This window comes from Leopardus geoffroyi, chromosome C2 (assembly GCF_018350155.1).
Source record: "Leopardus geoffroyi isolate Oge1 chromosome C2, O.geoffroyi_Oge1_pat1.0, whole genome shotgun sequence".
In the NCBI taxonomy this organism is placed as follows: domain Eukaryota; kingdom Metazoa; phylum Chordata; class Mammalia; order Carnivora; family Felidae; genus Leopardus; species Leopardus geoffroyi.
This window is the reverse complement of record NC_059333.1, coordinates 82,094,578-82,109,725: the sequence shown is the minus strand read 5'-3', so window position 1 is coordinate 82,109,725 and position 15,148 is coordinate 82,094,578. Positions and strand designations below refer to the sequence as shown.

The window sequence follows — 15,148 nt, the reverse complement described above, 5'->3', positions numbered from 1 at the left end:
ATGAATATTATTCAGCCTTTAAAATGAAGGAAATTCTGTCACATGCTACAACACGGATAAACCTTGAGGACATTCCGCTAAATGAAATAAGCCAATCACAAAAAGATATATGTTGTTTGACTCCATTTGTATAAGGTGTCTAAAGTAATCAAATTCATAGAAACAGAAAGTAGAATGGTAGTTATCAGAGGCTGGAGGGAGAGAGAAAAGGGAGTTGTTGTTCAATGGGTATAGAATTTCAGTTTGCAAGGTGAAAAGTTCTGGAGATTTATTTCACAATAATGTGCATATTCTTAACACTACTGAACTGTATACTTATAAATGATTAAGAAGATAAATTTTACATTATATGGTTTCATCACAATAAAAAATGCATTTTAAAAAAAGGGTGCAGACCCAGTTTGAAGAGCTTCTAATGGCCAGATTTGAGACAATTTAAATATCAAAATAAATAAATAATGGTAGTAACTAATTATAAGTCTCCATTAATAAAATAAAAATCCAGGGCGCCTGGATGGCTCAGTCAGTTAAGCGTCCAACTTCGGCTCAGGTCATGATCTCATGGTTCGTGAGTTCAAGCCCAGCGTTGGACTCTCTGCTGTCAGCACAGAGCCACTTCAGAACTCTGTCTCCCTCTCTCTCTCCCATTCTCTCAAAAATAAATAAACATTTAAAATAAAATAAAAATCCACGAGTCCATATTGATATAACCAAATAAATGAATAAATAAATGGGAGGAAAAGAAAGCTTTTCCTAAATGATGAATTTGAAAAATCACCATTCAACCATCATAGTAACAATCCAACCACAAAACATCAAAACTGTTGGGTAAAAGTTTCAGGAATAATGGGACATTTTATCAATAATGGGTCTCAAAGTACCTCCCTGCAACATACTTACTAATACCAGGGAAAAACAGTAACTTCATAGTGGAGAAACTGGGGGGAAAAAACACCGTAATAAACTGATCCAAGTTCATGAAATGAACCAAAGTGTGGGCCTCCTAATAGGACACACGGAGCCAAACATAACATCACTTCTATGCAGTTTTTGCCAGAGATGCATGATCTGAATGTCATCATGAAGAAGCATCAGACAAACCCAAATGGAAGACATTCTGAAAATAACTGACCTGTAAAGTCAGGAAAGTCGAGGAAAGATAGAAGAACTATTCCTATGTGAAGACTAAAGAGACAGGATAACCAACCTCAGTCAGTGATCCTCAATTGGATCCCTCTCCAGGAGCAGCTGTGGAACCACAAGAGTGCAGAGACTCAGGAGGGGGTGATGGCACCCTGCAGATGGCAAAACCCCGTGGGAGTAGATGGAAGGCAGGAGAGGGAAAAGACCTCTTGGAGCTGGTGAAGCTTGTCTCTGAGTACAGGTAGGACCCCCTCTTCCACCTGGAGGGATGTCCAGAAATACACGGGGAGGCACAAACCTAGGTATTGAGTTCATATAAGAATAAAGGGAACAAGAGCCAGCAAACTATGGGTTATGACCTATAATAGGAGCCAGATGTTTGTTTCTGGTAGTAGGTACACTAAACACCCTGGAAACTCCTAGTGGTGGATACCATTAAAGCAAAAACAAAACTAAAACCCTTTTGAATCACACTGAACTAAGAGGAAAGTAAAGAATACTGAGGAACCTTAAAAATATGTGAAGGCAGAAATACTGAAATCGACTTTTGTTGGCCTTTTTTCAAAGTTAGTAATGAGTTTTCTTTTTCAGTGCAGCGCAATCAGACATGAAACAAAGCCAGTCATGGAGGAGAGTTGAATAGGAGACTCTCTGGGGAGGGGTGAACTAAAAATGATTTCCAAGTAAAACTTCCTACCACCTAAGGGGACAGAAACAATCCCTATCAAAATCCCAGCTGCCTTTTTTTCTTTTTTCTTTTTTTGCAGAAATTGTCAAACTAATTTTACAATGCATATGGAAATTCAAGAGACCCAGAATAGTCAAAACAACTTTGAAAAAGACCCAACTTAGGGGATTCACACTTCCTGATTTCAAAATTTGTTAGAAAGCCACAGTAATGCTATAAGCTACATGACAATGTGGTACTTGCATAAGGATAGATGTATAGATCAATGGAATAGAATTGAGAGTCCAGAAAGAAGCCCTTCATTCACTGTCACCTGACTTAGGCAAGGATGTCAAGACATTCACAGAAAAAGAATAGTTTTTTCAATAAATAGTGCTGTGACAACTGGATATCCAAAGGCAAAAGAATGAAGTAGGACATCCTACATCATTCTATATGCAAAAGTGAACTCAAAATGGATCAAAGACCTAAGTGAGACCTAAAACTATCAAGGATTTGTGTCCAGAGTACATAAAAAATTCTTGCAAATCAACAATAAAAAGATAACTCAATTTTAAAGTGAGTGAGGGGCCCCTGGGTGGCTCAGTCATTAAACATCTGACTTCGGCTCAGGTCATGATCTCACGGTTTGTGAGCTCAAGCCCTGCTTCGGATGAGCCCCACTTCTCTCTCTGCCCCTCCTGGGATTCTCTCTCTCTCTCTGTCTCTTGCTCACTTGTGCCCCCTCTCTCTCTCTCTCAAAAACTATAAAAATAAAAATAAAATAATAAATGCCTGTTTTTAAAAATAAAGTGACTAAGGCACACACACACACACAAAACCTATACCCGGATGTTTATAGCAGCTTTATTCAGAATTATCAAATAGCCAAAATGTCCTTCATCAGGAAAATGGATAAATAAACTGTAGTACATTCAGACAGTGGAATATTATTCAGTGCTAAAAGGAAATGAACTAGCAAGCTATGAAAAAAAAATGAAGAAGCTTAAATTCTATTATTAAGTGAAAGAAGCCACTCTGAAGATTACATACTGTATGACTCCAATTACATGACATTCTGGAAAAGGCAAAACTATGGAGACAGTAAAAAGACCATTCCCTGCCAAAGGTTAGGGAAGAGAAGGATATTATAGGCAGAACACAGAGGATTTTTAGGGCAGTGAAACAACTCCATGATCCTATAATGGTTGATACATGTTCTTACACGTTTGTCAAAACCCATAGAATGTACACCACCACCAGTGAACCCTAATGTAGGCTATGGACTTTGGGTAATGATGCGTCAATGTAGATGCTTCAGCTGTAACTGTGTATGCCACCCTATTATCAGGTTTTGATAGTGGGGAGGCTGTGTTTATGTGGGCGAGAGGGTATATGGGAAATCTCTGCACTTCCTGTTTAATTTTGCTGTGAATCTAAAACTGCTCTAAAAAATGAAGTCTATTTAAAAGGGAAAAAAATGAGGGCACTCGGTAGTTTAGTCGGTTGGGCATCCAACTTCGGCTCAGGTTGTGATCTCTTAGTTCACAGTTTATCGTTTGTAAGTTCGAGCCCCGAATCGGTCTCCCTCAGGGGAGCCCACTTTGGACCTTCTGTTCCCCTCTCTCTGTGCCCTTCCCCCCACCTCTCAAAAATAAATAAAAGGGGAAAAAATGAATAAAGGACCTGAATAGACATTTCCCAAAAAAATATCTAGAAATGGCCCATAAGCACATGAAAGACTCAATGTTATTAATCATTAGGGAATTGCGAAACAAAATCATGAGATATACCATAATGCCCACTAGAATGGCTACAATAAAGAAGATGGATATGTCTGTGATAAAGACATACAAAATGTCTTTATATACATACAAAATATTACTCTGCCTTTAAAAAACAAGAGAAATCCTGTCACAAGCTATAACATGGATGACCCTTGAAGATACTATGTTAGGTAAAATAAGCCAATCACAAAAAGATAAATATTGTAGGATTCCACTTATATGAGGTATCTAAAGTAGTCAAATTCATAGGGACACTAGAATGGTAGTTGCTAGGGGGAGAGGGAAATGGGGGAGTTGTTATTTAATGGGTATAGAGTTTGAGTTTTGCAAGATGAAGAAATTCTAGAAATCTGTTTCACAACAATGTGAATATACTTTACACTACTAAATTGTACACTCAAAAAATGATTAAGATGGTAAATTTTATGTTGCATTTTTCAATCACAATTAAAAAGAAAAAAATTTAAAGACAGATAATAAGTGTTGGCGAGGATGTGGAGAAATTAAAACTCTTACACATGGCTGGTGGGAATATAAAATGGTGTAGCTGCTTTGGCATTTCCTAAAATGTGAAATGGAGTTATCATATGACCCAGCAATTCCACTCCTAGGTATATACCCAAGAGAAATGAAAATGTATGTCTACGTGGAAATGGAGACACATTTTCATAGCAACATTATTCATAATAGCCCCCAAAGTGGAAATAACCCGAATGTCCATCAACTGGCAAAAGAATGAATAAAATGTGGTATGTGTGAGCAGAATGGCACAGTGGGAGTGAGCTGGGCTCATAACCCAGAGGTCAGTGGATTGAAATAAAATAGGACATATCCATACCATGGAATATTATTTGACCATAAAAAAAAATGAAGTATTGCTATAGTATCCTGAAAACATTAAGCAAAAAAAGTCAGACACAAAAAGACCACATATTATTCCATTTATATGACATTCCCAGAATAGGTAAATCTATAGAGACAGAAAGCAGATTAGTGGTTGACAGGGGATGGGGAGGAAGGAGGAATGAGGAATTACTAACAGGTATAGGGTTTCTTTTTGAATTGATAAAAATGTTCCAGAGGGGCACCTGGGTGGCTCAGTTGGTTAAGCATCAGACTCTTGATTTCAGTTCAGGTCATGATCTTGTGGTTTGTAAGCAGTGTGGAGTCTGCTTATGATTCTCTCTTCCTCTCTCTCTGCCCCTCCCCTGCTTATGCTCTCTCTCTCTCTCTCTCAAAATAAATACATAAACTTTAAAAAAATGTTCTGGAATTAGATGGTAATGACGTTTGCACATTTTGTTAATATACTCAAAACCACTGAAATGTAAACTTTAAAACTGTGAGTTTGATGGTGTGTGAATTATATCTCAATTAAAAAAAAAAAAAAAGGTTATAAAGTAAAAATGAAATACATCCAAAACATGGATACAGGGAGAGTCACCAGGAAGGTAATATTCTTGAATGTGACTATATTTGTACCCATAGTCTGGTAAGACCAAATAAACTTAGGGCACATACTCTGATATTATTTTCCTTTTCTTAAATTGTAAAAACACTAAACACTAAATCCAATAGTTTACCTTGCAAAAAATAGAAGGGTAGAGATAATCTCACCACGTAATAGAGTAACCATTTCCTTTTTTTCCATATATTCTCTGATTGGTGATGACTTTTCACAAGCATGACTAAAATAAGAACAACTAAACATGAATAAAATAGAGAGGTTAAGGTCTCTATCTTAATTGAGAGAAAAAAAACCCCTCTGCAGTTAGGAAGTCCTAGTTGGGAGAAATTCACTACATAAAATTAAAATTTCTAAGACATGTAAAGCCAATATGTAATCAGTTACTGGCATGAATAACCAAATTTTGTAGGTCACTACTTCTCATAGAACTGCACAATTTTCCTTGCTATTTCTTAGAGTCTCCAGATGAGGTCTCTGCCCAGCTTCCTTACTGAAGATCACAGCCCATAAACTACCTGACGCTGGTTGTTCAAGATGCTCCCCCTAGCCGTGCCCTCCCTGAAAATGTAGCACCACTGGGTTTGGGGACATTGGTGCTGAAAGGCATGTGATATTGGCCAATCACTTGGCCTCTCTAAGCCTGTGTTCTTATGTATATAATACAGATTATAATACCACCTCACAGGGTTTTAGTGTGAATTGCATTAGCCAGCATGTGTAATGTGTTTAGTTCAATAAAGAAAGGCTGTTGTTATTATCATCCAAGGATACGTTAAAAAAAAAAGTCACCTCCAGACCACCAACACACTCCTTCTCTATTCATCTACATGGTGAACCTACAGGCAGTTGCCAGTTTCAGATGACATTTTAGTTGGTCCTCTATGAGTGAAGCCAACAGACAACCCAAGTGCCTAGTAGATAACAGGACCCCCAAAAAATGTTTCCTGAGTAAATGAATAAAATGAACCTCAAATTTCTTTGAATTGTTTCCCCCTTTTTCCTGATTATAAAATTAATTGATGAAAATGATTAACTATTTTTAAACTCTATATATACAATATCATATAAAATTGAAAAGTAAAGAGAAGCTGAATAAAGCACTCATATTCCTACCACCCAAAGGCCAGCTAACATGTTAGGCATATTTCTTTTTCATTTTTTTTACATTGTTGAACTAATTTTGTACTTTATATAATTTAATATCCTGGATTTTTCATTTAGCACATTATAAGCATTTCATTCAATATGTTGCAAAAATTAACCTATGAATAGTATTTTATTATATGGGAATATTTAAGTAACCATTTTCCCATTGTTAGATTTTTAGTGTGTTTCCAATTTTCTATTATTGCACATCACATTTTCTGAGTTTGAGAAACATACATTTACATGTTTATATATATGTATATTATGAGCGCATAAAAAGATTGAAATATGTGTGTGGGGGTGAGTGCCTTTAGGTGTGGGATTGTTGAGCTGGGGCAAGTATTTGCACTTTTATGTTACATATTTCTTTACTGTGTAAATCTTTCACAGCAAGCAAGGATGACTTTGGTAATTAAATGTTTAAACGAAGGAAGGAGGAGAGGAAGGAAGGGAAGGAGAGAGGAGGGAGGGAGAGGGAGAGAGGTGGGAAGGAAGAAAGAAAGGAAGGAAGGAAGGAAAGAAAGTAAATCCCTGTACCAATTCCATTTGTACAGAGCCTAGAAGATCAAGAACCATGAGAAGCAACTAAGAAAAATGCCCCCTTATGTTTTTGTAGAACAAAGATAAGTACAGACCTATAAGTAAGAAAGTAGATATATTTGAGATTTAATTTCTCCAGTCAAAAAAGGAAACAGCAAACTGTGAACTACCCCAGCCCAACTTACTGATTGATTTTGGATTCTGTGGTGTTTCCAGCTCTGTCTGTCAATCTGATTGTAATGGATCCTCTTCTTATGTTCTTGTTCCAAGTTATAATGTCCACAAAGTAATGATATACTGCAAAACAGGGAGAGAGCACAGTAAGAGAGAGAGACTCGCAACTGCTCTCCCGATAGGTCAATTCCTAAAAACCCAACCTCCTTCATAACTTGAGTTTCTTGTTCTCTTCCTCTCTAGTTTCTCTGCAAAGACCTGGGCAGAATTTTCTAAAATTCCTTTCCATTCTTTTTGGTAAAGATGGCCTGCATGATGGCAGAATCCAGTGGTCTCTAGTTGTCATGTTTGGGCATCACAGTTGGATTGGCATTCCACCTTATTCACTGAGGTATCATGGCCTACTGCTGAGTATGATTGGTTCACTGCATTTCCTGCCTTTTAAAATAAACCAGGCAGGTGGCCATGTAGAGACCCTCCACGGCTGACAAGGTTGTCTGCAATCGGGGCCATGTCCACCAGCCGCCATCATCTCATCTCCAGTCATGCCACACCATGTGTGTCGCCTGCACTGCCAGGCTGCCTCTTGCTCCTGGGCCTTCTCCCCACTCGAACACTCTTACTTTGCCCCCTTTGCCAACTCATCCTTCAGGTTTTGGCTTAGTCCCTTCCTCCAGGAGACCTTCACTGACCCTTAGACTAAGTCAGGTTTGCCTCTTTGAGTTCTTCTCATGCTCTGGTGTTCTCCCATCATTAGCACACTTACCTGTATTTACGAAATACATGAAAAAAATGATAATCAAAAAAGTGGTAAATATATGGGTACATGTATACAAATATTGCCTGAGAAATATAGAAGGGGAAGGAGGCTCAGGAGATGTTGGTCCCACAAAGGAATAAGATCCACCCTGGAGTTGCCATTTCATGGCCCACTATTACTCAGGCACTTGCCTCACTTGGACCAGGCAGACAGCAATCCCTGGGCTGCCACACATGGCTCCAAAGGAGGAAGGAACCCCACTGATCTGCACCCTCTTTTATAAGAGTTGCTCCTAAGAAAAGTGAAAAGGGGGACAAGATTGTAAGACATCCATCTGCCCAAGAAAATTCCTACTTCCCAGGACATCTCATCATCTGCTGCCCCACTTAGCCCCCATCTGGAATACCCAAGCTCTCAATGTCTGTAGAAGGTCATCATGGTTGCTTTGGAGCTGAAACTGACCTACAGATGTAGCTGACACCTGATTTTACCTAGCTGAAGTGTCATGTCTTTTGGGGGGCAAGCAAATTTTCTGGAAGATCTTAGTGAGTAAAATGGCCATCTAAGGGGTGCATGGCTGGCTCAGTCAGTAGAGCATGCCACTCGTGGTCCCAGGGTCATGAGTTCAAGCCCTGTGTGTGGCATAGAGTATACTTTAAAAAAATTGTTTTAATTAAAAAAGTAAAAAGAATAGCCATCCAATGAAGCTAATAATTACGATTTGTTGAGATTTAATCCTTAACCCAGAAGATAGGCATTATTACCTAGCGGGACAATGAGACTCAAAGAGTTTAAATGACTTCACCAAGGTCACACAGCTATTACGTGATAGAGTCAGGATTCAACCGAAGTCTTCCCAGTTCCAAAATCCACACTTTAACATGCCCTTCATTTGCCAAGAGGTAGCCAGGAAGCTGAGACTCAGCCATTTTTTAAAAAGAAGGGGTTTGGGGGGTGCCTGGGTGGTTCAGTCAGTTGAGCGTCTGACTCTTGGTTTTGGTTCAGGTCATGATCTCACGGTTTCGTGGCTTCAAGCCCCACATCAGGCTGACAGCACGGAGCCTGTTTGGGATTCTCTCTCCCCCTCCCTCTCGGCCCCTCCCCCACTCACACTGTCTCTGTCTCTCTCAAAATAAATAAACTTAAAAAAAGGGGGGGGGTTTGGGCAAAAGCAAACAACCACATCCACCACTCACTGCAGAATGGTTTCTCCTCGGCTGTGTCAAAGAATGCTTTAGTCATAGGAGGCTCTTTCTGCTTTAAATACTCTTTCCAATTATCAGCATAATAGCCTATAAAGCAAGTTGGAAAAATGTAACATTAGCATGTATTCTATAAATGTAAAAGCAGCTGGGGAGGTAGTGAGAGCAGTGAGTTTGAGCCCCCACACCACCAAGACAATCTCCCTCGTACCCACCCCTGTGGGGGTGGACCTGCAGGGCCACCAGGGCTTGCCTCCCCTGCATCCACCATATCTTGCTCGATGCCCTGTCCCTCAGAGCTGGGACTGGCAACATGACACTACAGTGTCTCCTCCTGCCTTTCCCTGACATTACATCACCCTAGTTCTCAGCAGCATGCTGGTTCTCTCACACACTGGGTAGGCTAAGAATAGCGCTGACATTTTTCAGTAATACATTCATTTTATAGTTTAAAGCAGTTTCAGGTTTATACCTAAAATAGCATCTCTCTTGCAAAGCATTGTGCTTTCCTGAAGAACTACAATTAGGCCCCTAAATCCCACAGAACCTGAGCTTGCTAAGTGACTATGTCAACCAGCAGGGGACTCTTCTTCACTTCTGTGCCTGCAGGAATGAAGCTGAGTCACATCAGTGAGGTGTCTCTCTCTCTCTCTTCTGTCCCCACCCCTAGAGAATGGCCTTTGCATGCTGACTAATTGATCTGGAATGGAAACATTGGTAATTTTTAAAAGCTCCCTAGAGCTTTCCAATTAATTTATGCACAACCAAGGTTGAGAACCCCTTGTCTGTAGCATGCTCTAATGTTAACTTGGATTTTTCCTTAGAACAATCAGAAAATTTTCATCATCATCCCGTTTCTAGTCCTCACCATCTGGAATATTTCTACCAACCCTTAGCAAATACCCAAGCAGCCTCCGTAGTATCTGTTACCCCGCCCTGAATGTGCACATAGAAACCAGGGTGCGGCGTGAGGGCATCTACAGACAAGACTTGTTGGAAGGGATCATTCTGCAAGGCTCATTTGACAGGAGAGTCAGAGCTCACTGTGACCTTCCCCCAGCAGAGAGGTTGTGTGCGTGAAGAGGTTGTTTCTGTCCCCATGGGAGCAGGCTATATGAGGTGACTTTGCCCTGGGTGGGCCTGGAAACTCTTTGGAACCTTCTTTTTTATGCTAGAGTGTCCAGGGAGGTTGTACTGCCCTCTAGCTGAAATTGTATATAAATGGCTTTTCTAACACAGTTTCTGATTAGGACATTCAAGAGTATTTCACAGAACAAATTAGCTAGAAAAAGCTAAGTAAATTCTTTTTTAAGCACACAATTTTCAGGCCCATTTTTAGATAGTAAAGTGGTGCTCGGATTCTACCCAAAATGAACTATTTGTTAATCAGAGGGTAAAATTGCTTGTTGGACTTACCCAGCAGGGGACAGGACTCCTTTTGTGGCATGCCACAGTTGACACATTTGCCATTCCTATAATCCCGGTAGGAGTCACAGGGATATGCAGTGATAGCACAGTTCTCTCTCAGAGAAGAAAGGTACAGGTACACGGACCTCTGATGGTCACACTTAAAATATTGCAATCCTTTATCATAAAGGGAACAATGAAAGAGTAGAGCAGTCGTAGCATTTAACAATAATACATCACACATTATAGGCACACACAGTTCACCATCTGTCTGCTATAGGCCAAGCACTGTGCTAACAGCTTCCATTTAACCCTTACAAAAACCTATAGATCAGCATTCATACTGGCACGTGGCAGGATAAAAGAAGATAGGCATGATCATCCCCATTTTACCTAGTAGCACATTGAGACTCAGCTTAAATGACTTGACCAAGGTCACACGACTATTATGTGGTTGAATCAGGATTCAACCTATGTCCTTCCTTTGTCAGTGAAAAGGACAAGAAAGATTCAATGGTAGTCAGAGTTTCCCCAGAGATTTTCAGCAGAGCACATTTAAACTAGTAAAGACATCAGAGAAAGGGGCCATTGAGGAGTAATTGTTAGAGGAAGATCCCCAAGGAGGGCAGGCACAGGAGACAGCTTTGAAAAAGGATGGGGGATGCCTCCACCTTGGGGGCAGAAGGAAACAAAAATGTAAAGACTGACCTTGTAAACTAAAATGAGGATACATAGAATGGCTCCCTCAGGTGAGATCTTTAATCTAGGTAAAAAGGCAAATCTAGATCACCTCTAAGAGGTGAGGGTTTATAGGTGGGGAGATTTTCAGAATAGAAGCATGAGGAGTGATTGTAGGGAGTTGGCAAGAGATAAACATGAGGATTCTGTGACGTTATTGAGGGCCATGGAGAAGTAACCAAGTTTTCCTGGACCTTGTACTCAATTAACCAGGCTCCGTGACAGCTCCGGAATGTTCTCAAGCCAAGGTGGTGGCTGACATGACAGAGACCTAAGGGGGTCTCTAATGGGATTACATTCATGAGAGAAGCCCAGTGGCAGGGGCTCTGTTTCTGCTACAGAGTGAAGGGTGGAATGAGAGGGACTGAACAATAGGAGGTGGCACCAGAAGCCATGAATGGGCAAGAAGAGGCAAGAGGCAAGCCTCTAGTTAATTCCTGGTGGGTGCCAGGTGATGCAGTGGTGAGACAGGAGGCCAGCAAGGCATGGAGACGGCGTCAGGAGAGTTGGACATGATGAAGCAATGCAGCACACAAAACTGAAAGGTGGTTGGAAGGTTGATGGGTCAGATGATGAAGGGGAACTGGGTCCCAAAGATGGGTAATCAGAGGAGGTGAGGATCTGAGTAGGAAACAGTGAATCAAATAAGAAAGGAGTTATGATTGTGAGCTAGTGGTTTGGAGAGGCACTGTTGCTTGAGTAAGAACAATGTTTCTTCTTTCCCCACAGTCCACTTATGTATGCCCATAGAGGAGCTCAGTGAAGGACAGAAATAAACTAGGGCAAGAGAGGAGAAACATGGGTTGGCATGGGACCAAGCCAGACAGGAACAAATCTGACAAGTCAATATTTACTTATTGTTCCTGGAACTTTCACTTGCCAAAACAATGATGTTGCTAACAATACAGAGAATGGCCTTTATAAGCAAATCACATTATCTTGGCTCCTCAGAGGTATTTACCCTACATCCTACAGGACAGGATTTGAACACACACCATTTTTGGTGAAATATGGTTTACCCTACTTATGCCATTTAATCTGGATCATTTTCAAACACCATGTCCCCATGGGGCCATATACAGCTACTGTTTTGTAACAAGATTACCTTTTTCTAGAATCATATCCATGATTGTTTAACTTTCTCTGGCAATGATGAAATACAGATTAAGAGCACCTACGGATGGGTTTTTTATCGGAATAAAATACTACTATTACTTTTATGTTGCCATCTACCTTTTTTTTTTTTTTTTTTTTTTTTGCTTTGTGAAGTTTTTCTTATTATAAAATAATACATGCTGATTTAGAAAATACAAAATAATGGGAAATAATGATGCAAAAATCACCCAAAAGTCCAATATCCACAGTTCACCCCTAATAATTATTTGCAGCATTTATGCTTGGTCTTTTTTTCTATACTTACACATGTACAAATACACATTTAAAAAACAAATTGGGATGATACTGTATAGTTTTGTGTCATTTTCACTTAACATCCCATTGTAAGCATTTTCATTAATCTGAAAATATGGCTTTTTGGCAATTATATTCCTTTGTGTGGGCATATCATAGTTATCTAACAATTTTCCATGTTGGATATTTAGATTATTTCTTAAAATGTAGCTACTATAAATAATACTATGTCAGATATTTTTGCACTTTGATTTTTGTTTACATTTTCCATTATTTCCTCTAGGAGAGATTTCCAGATATGGAATTTCTAGGTCAAGGACACACCTTTTCATGAGAGAGCAATAATTCATAATAGCTCTTAATCATATGGTTATGGTTACTTATTTTTTTAATTTATTTTTTAAATGAAGCATAATTGGGGCACCTGAGTGGCTCAGTCGGCTAAGCGTCCGACTTCAGTTCAGGTCATGATCTCACAGTCCGTGAGTTCGAGCCCCGCGTCGGGCTCTGGGCTGATGGCTCAGAGCCTGCAGCCTGCTTCCGATTCTGTGTCTCCCTCTCTCTCTCTGACCCTCCCCCGTTCATGCTCTGTCTCTCTCTGTCTCAAAAAAAATGAATAAAAAACATTAAAAAAAATTTTTAAGTGAAGCATAATTAACATACGCTGTTATATTAGTTTCAGATGTACAATATAATGGTTCAGCAATTCTGTACGTTATTCAGTGCTCATCATGGTAAATGTACTCCTAATTTCCTTCACCCATTTCACCCATCTCCCCTTTGTCTTTCTCTGACTAATTTCACTTAGTATAATAGCCTTTGGATTCATCCATGTTGTGGCAAATGATTTGATTGATTCCCTTTTATAGCTGAGCAATATTCCATTGTGTAAACATACCACATCTTCTTTATCCATTCATCTATCGATGGATACTTGGGTTGCTTCCGTATCTTCATTATTGCCAATAATGCTGCAATGTTTTGTTTTTTTTAAGTAGTATATTTGAGTAATAATTTTACATTTTTCATTTATATTTATACTATCTCTATCTTCTCAGATGATTTGTTTTCTATTAAAAACTATTGCCCATAGAATAATATCAGATTTTTGAAATATGCCCTTTTAAAAACCACTATTATACAATATATAAAGTATTTGCCCTTACCTCCCAATATTGTTTTGGGGCAACCAGGTTGATCCAATCCTCCATTTGGGTAGAAGTCTATGTTTCCTAATGGCTCCTTGTAGCCCAGTGCTAAAGGAAAATATATTATGGTTTTATTTTTGAACTTTTCACATCATGTAGCTCATTTGCCTGAAGGATATAGGCAGGCATTTGTGTTGTTGTTGTTCTACATATTTAAATATTTTGCTCAAAGCTACCCAGCTAGTTAGTTAGGAAGCAGGGATTTCCAACTAGGAGATTATAAAGACAGTAGGGGAACCTATTTCCAATATTTCTCAAGATGTAAGGGAGTTTTGGTCAGTCATTCACAGCAAGTCTGATAAAACTGTATGCTTCTTCTTTATATTTGGCTGGAACCTTCTAATTGCCAGTGCTTCCTGGGTCTCTAACTGCATTTGTGCCAGACTTTAATGAATAAAAAACGGGGGAAAAATGAAGAAAAAAAAGAAAGAAACAGGAAAAAATGAACTTTTACTTTGTAAGAAAAAAAAAATTTTTTAAGTGGAAACTCTTCTAGAAAACGGGGACCAGGAAAAATATAGATTGATTTAATAATTGCTTATTCTTTTTAACCTTATAACTACAAACTAATCAGTCAAATGTTTGATTTAAAAGACTATTTATACATGTATACATAGTGCACCGTTGCGATAATAATAATACCTGTTATTTATTGAGAACCTACATGTGTCTGTGGGGGTTTTTATACCTTTTATACACCTTTCCTCTAACATTCACACTGTCCAAAAAGTGGCCATTGGTAAATTCAGGTGAAGTAAGCTACAGATGAAGACACTGAGGTTCAGAGGACTTACAGAATGAAATGATCCCGCTAGAAAGGACAAAACCTGGGATCTGAGTCCACCCCTGCCTGACTGCAAAGCTTATTCTTTCCTCAAAATTCACTTTCTCTCCAAGAATAAAAAATACATTACTCTATTCCATCAAGCATTAAAATGGCATCGAGGTACTGCACTTAAGTAAGGTAACGCTTTGCAAACTGCGTCGTAAGAATGCAGCTGTTTCCTTTAAGGCCAACAATTGCTGAATACCACACCAGAGAGCCCATGATAGGTGATCAAGGGTTTTTCAGGTGGCTGTATCACAAAGAGGATGTATTATTAAAGACTACTCTGCTCTGTCCCCTCAGCCTTCTGAGGTCCCTACTCTAGTTCTTGTCCCAGACGTCTGGATATAAAGACTCACCTTTAACATCACCCAAACCCTATATCCTATTCCAAATGCCAGCTATGAAATCAGCACCATAAAAGATGGAAATGGCCAGGAAGATCCAGAGAAAGTTGGAGAGCTAAACATGGCTCAGAATCGCTCTCCAGAGAGAGACACAACACGAACTTATCTTTCAGCTTAAGAAAACGAGAAAGACCCAAGAAAAACCCAAAAAATGGAAATCATGCATCCAAACCCTGCTGCATATGTGGAAACATTTGTCCACACGGTGTGAAAATCACCCTGTCCTTGATTGGTCAAGATGGTCACTTTAAGAATAAGAAAAGTT

At 39.3% G+C, this 15,148-nt stretch overlaps 1 protein-coding gene and 1 pseudogene across 3 annotated transcripts in view; one reads left to right on the top strand and one right to left on the bottom strand.

Annotated features, from left to right (window-relative positions):
* The window catches only part of LOC123611148, a 61,550-nt pseudogene that overhangs the window by 11,466 nt on the left and 34,936 nt on the right, over positions 1-15,148 (top strand).
* The window catches only part of LIPH (lipase H), a 45,772-nt gene that overhangs the window by 3,644 nt on the left and 26,980 nt on the right, over positions 1-15,148 (bottom strand). For 2 of the 3 annotated variants that reach the window (XM_045502705.1, XM_045502706.1), the window contains exons 5-8: positions 13,609-13,698; positions 10,304-10,471; positions 8,882-8,977; positions 6,937-7,048 (exon numbers count right to left, since the gene is read on the bottom strand). In XM_045502705.1, the coding sequence (XP_045358661.1) occupies positions 6,937-7,048; positions 8,882-8,977; positions 10,304-10,471; positions 13,609-13,698 (466 nt within the window). Of the gene's footprint in view, positions 1-6,936; positions 7,049-7,555; positions 7,978-8,881; positions 8,978-10,303; positions 10,472-13,608; positions 13,699-15,148 lie in introns of those variants that run through there. The other variant, XM_045502707.1, reaches the window with a different exon arrangement.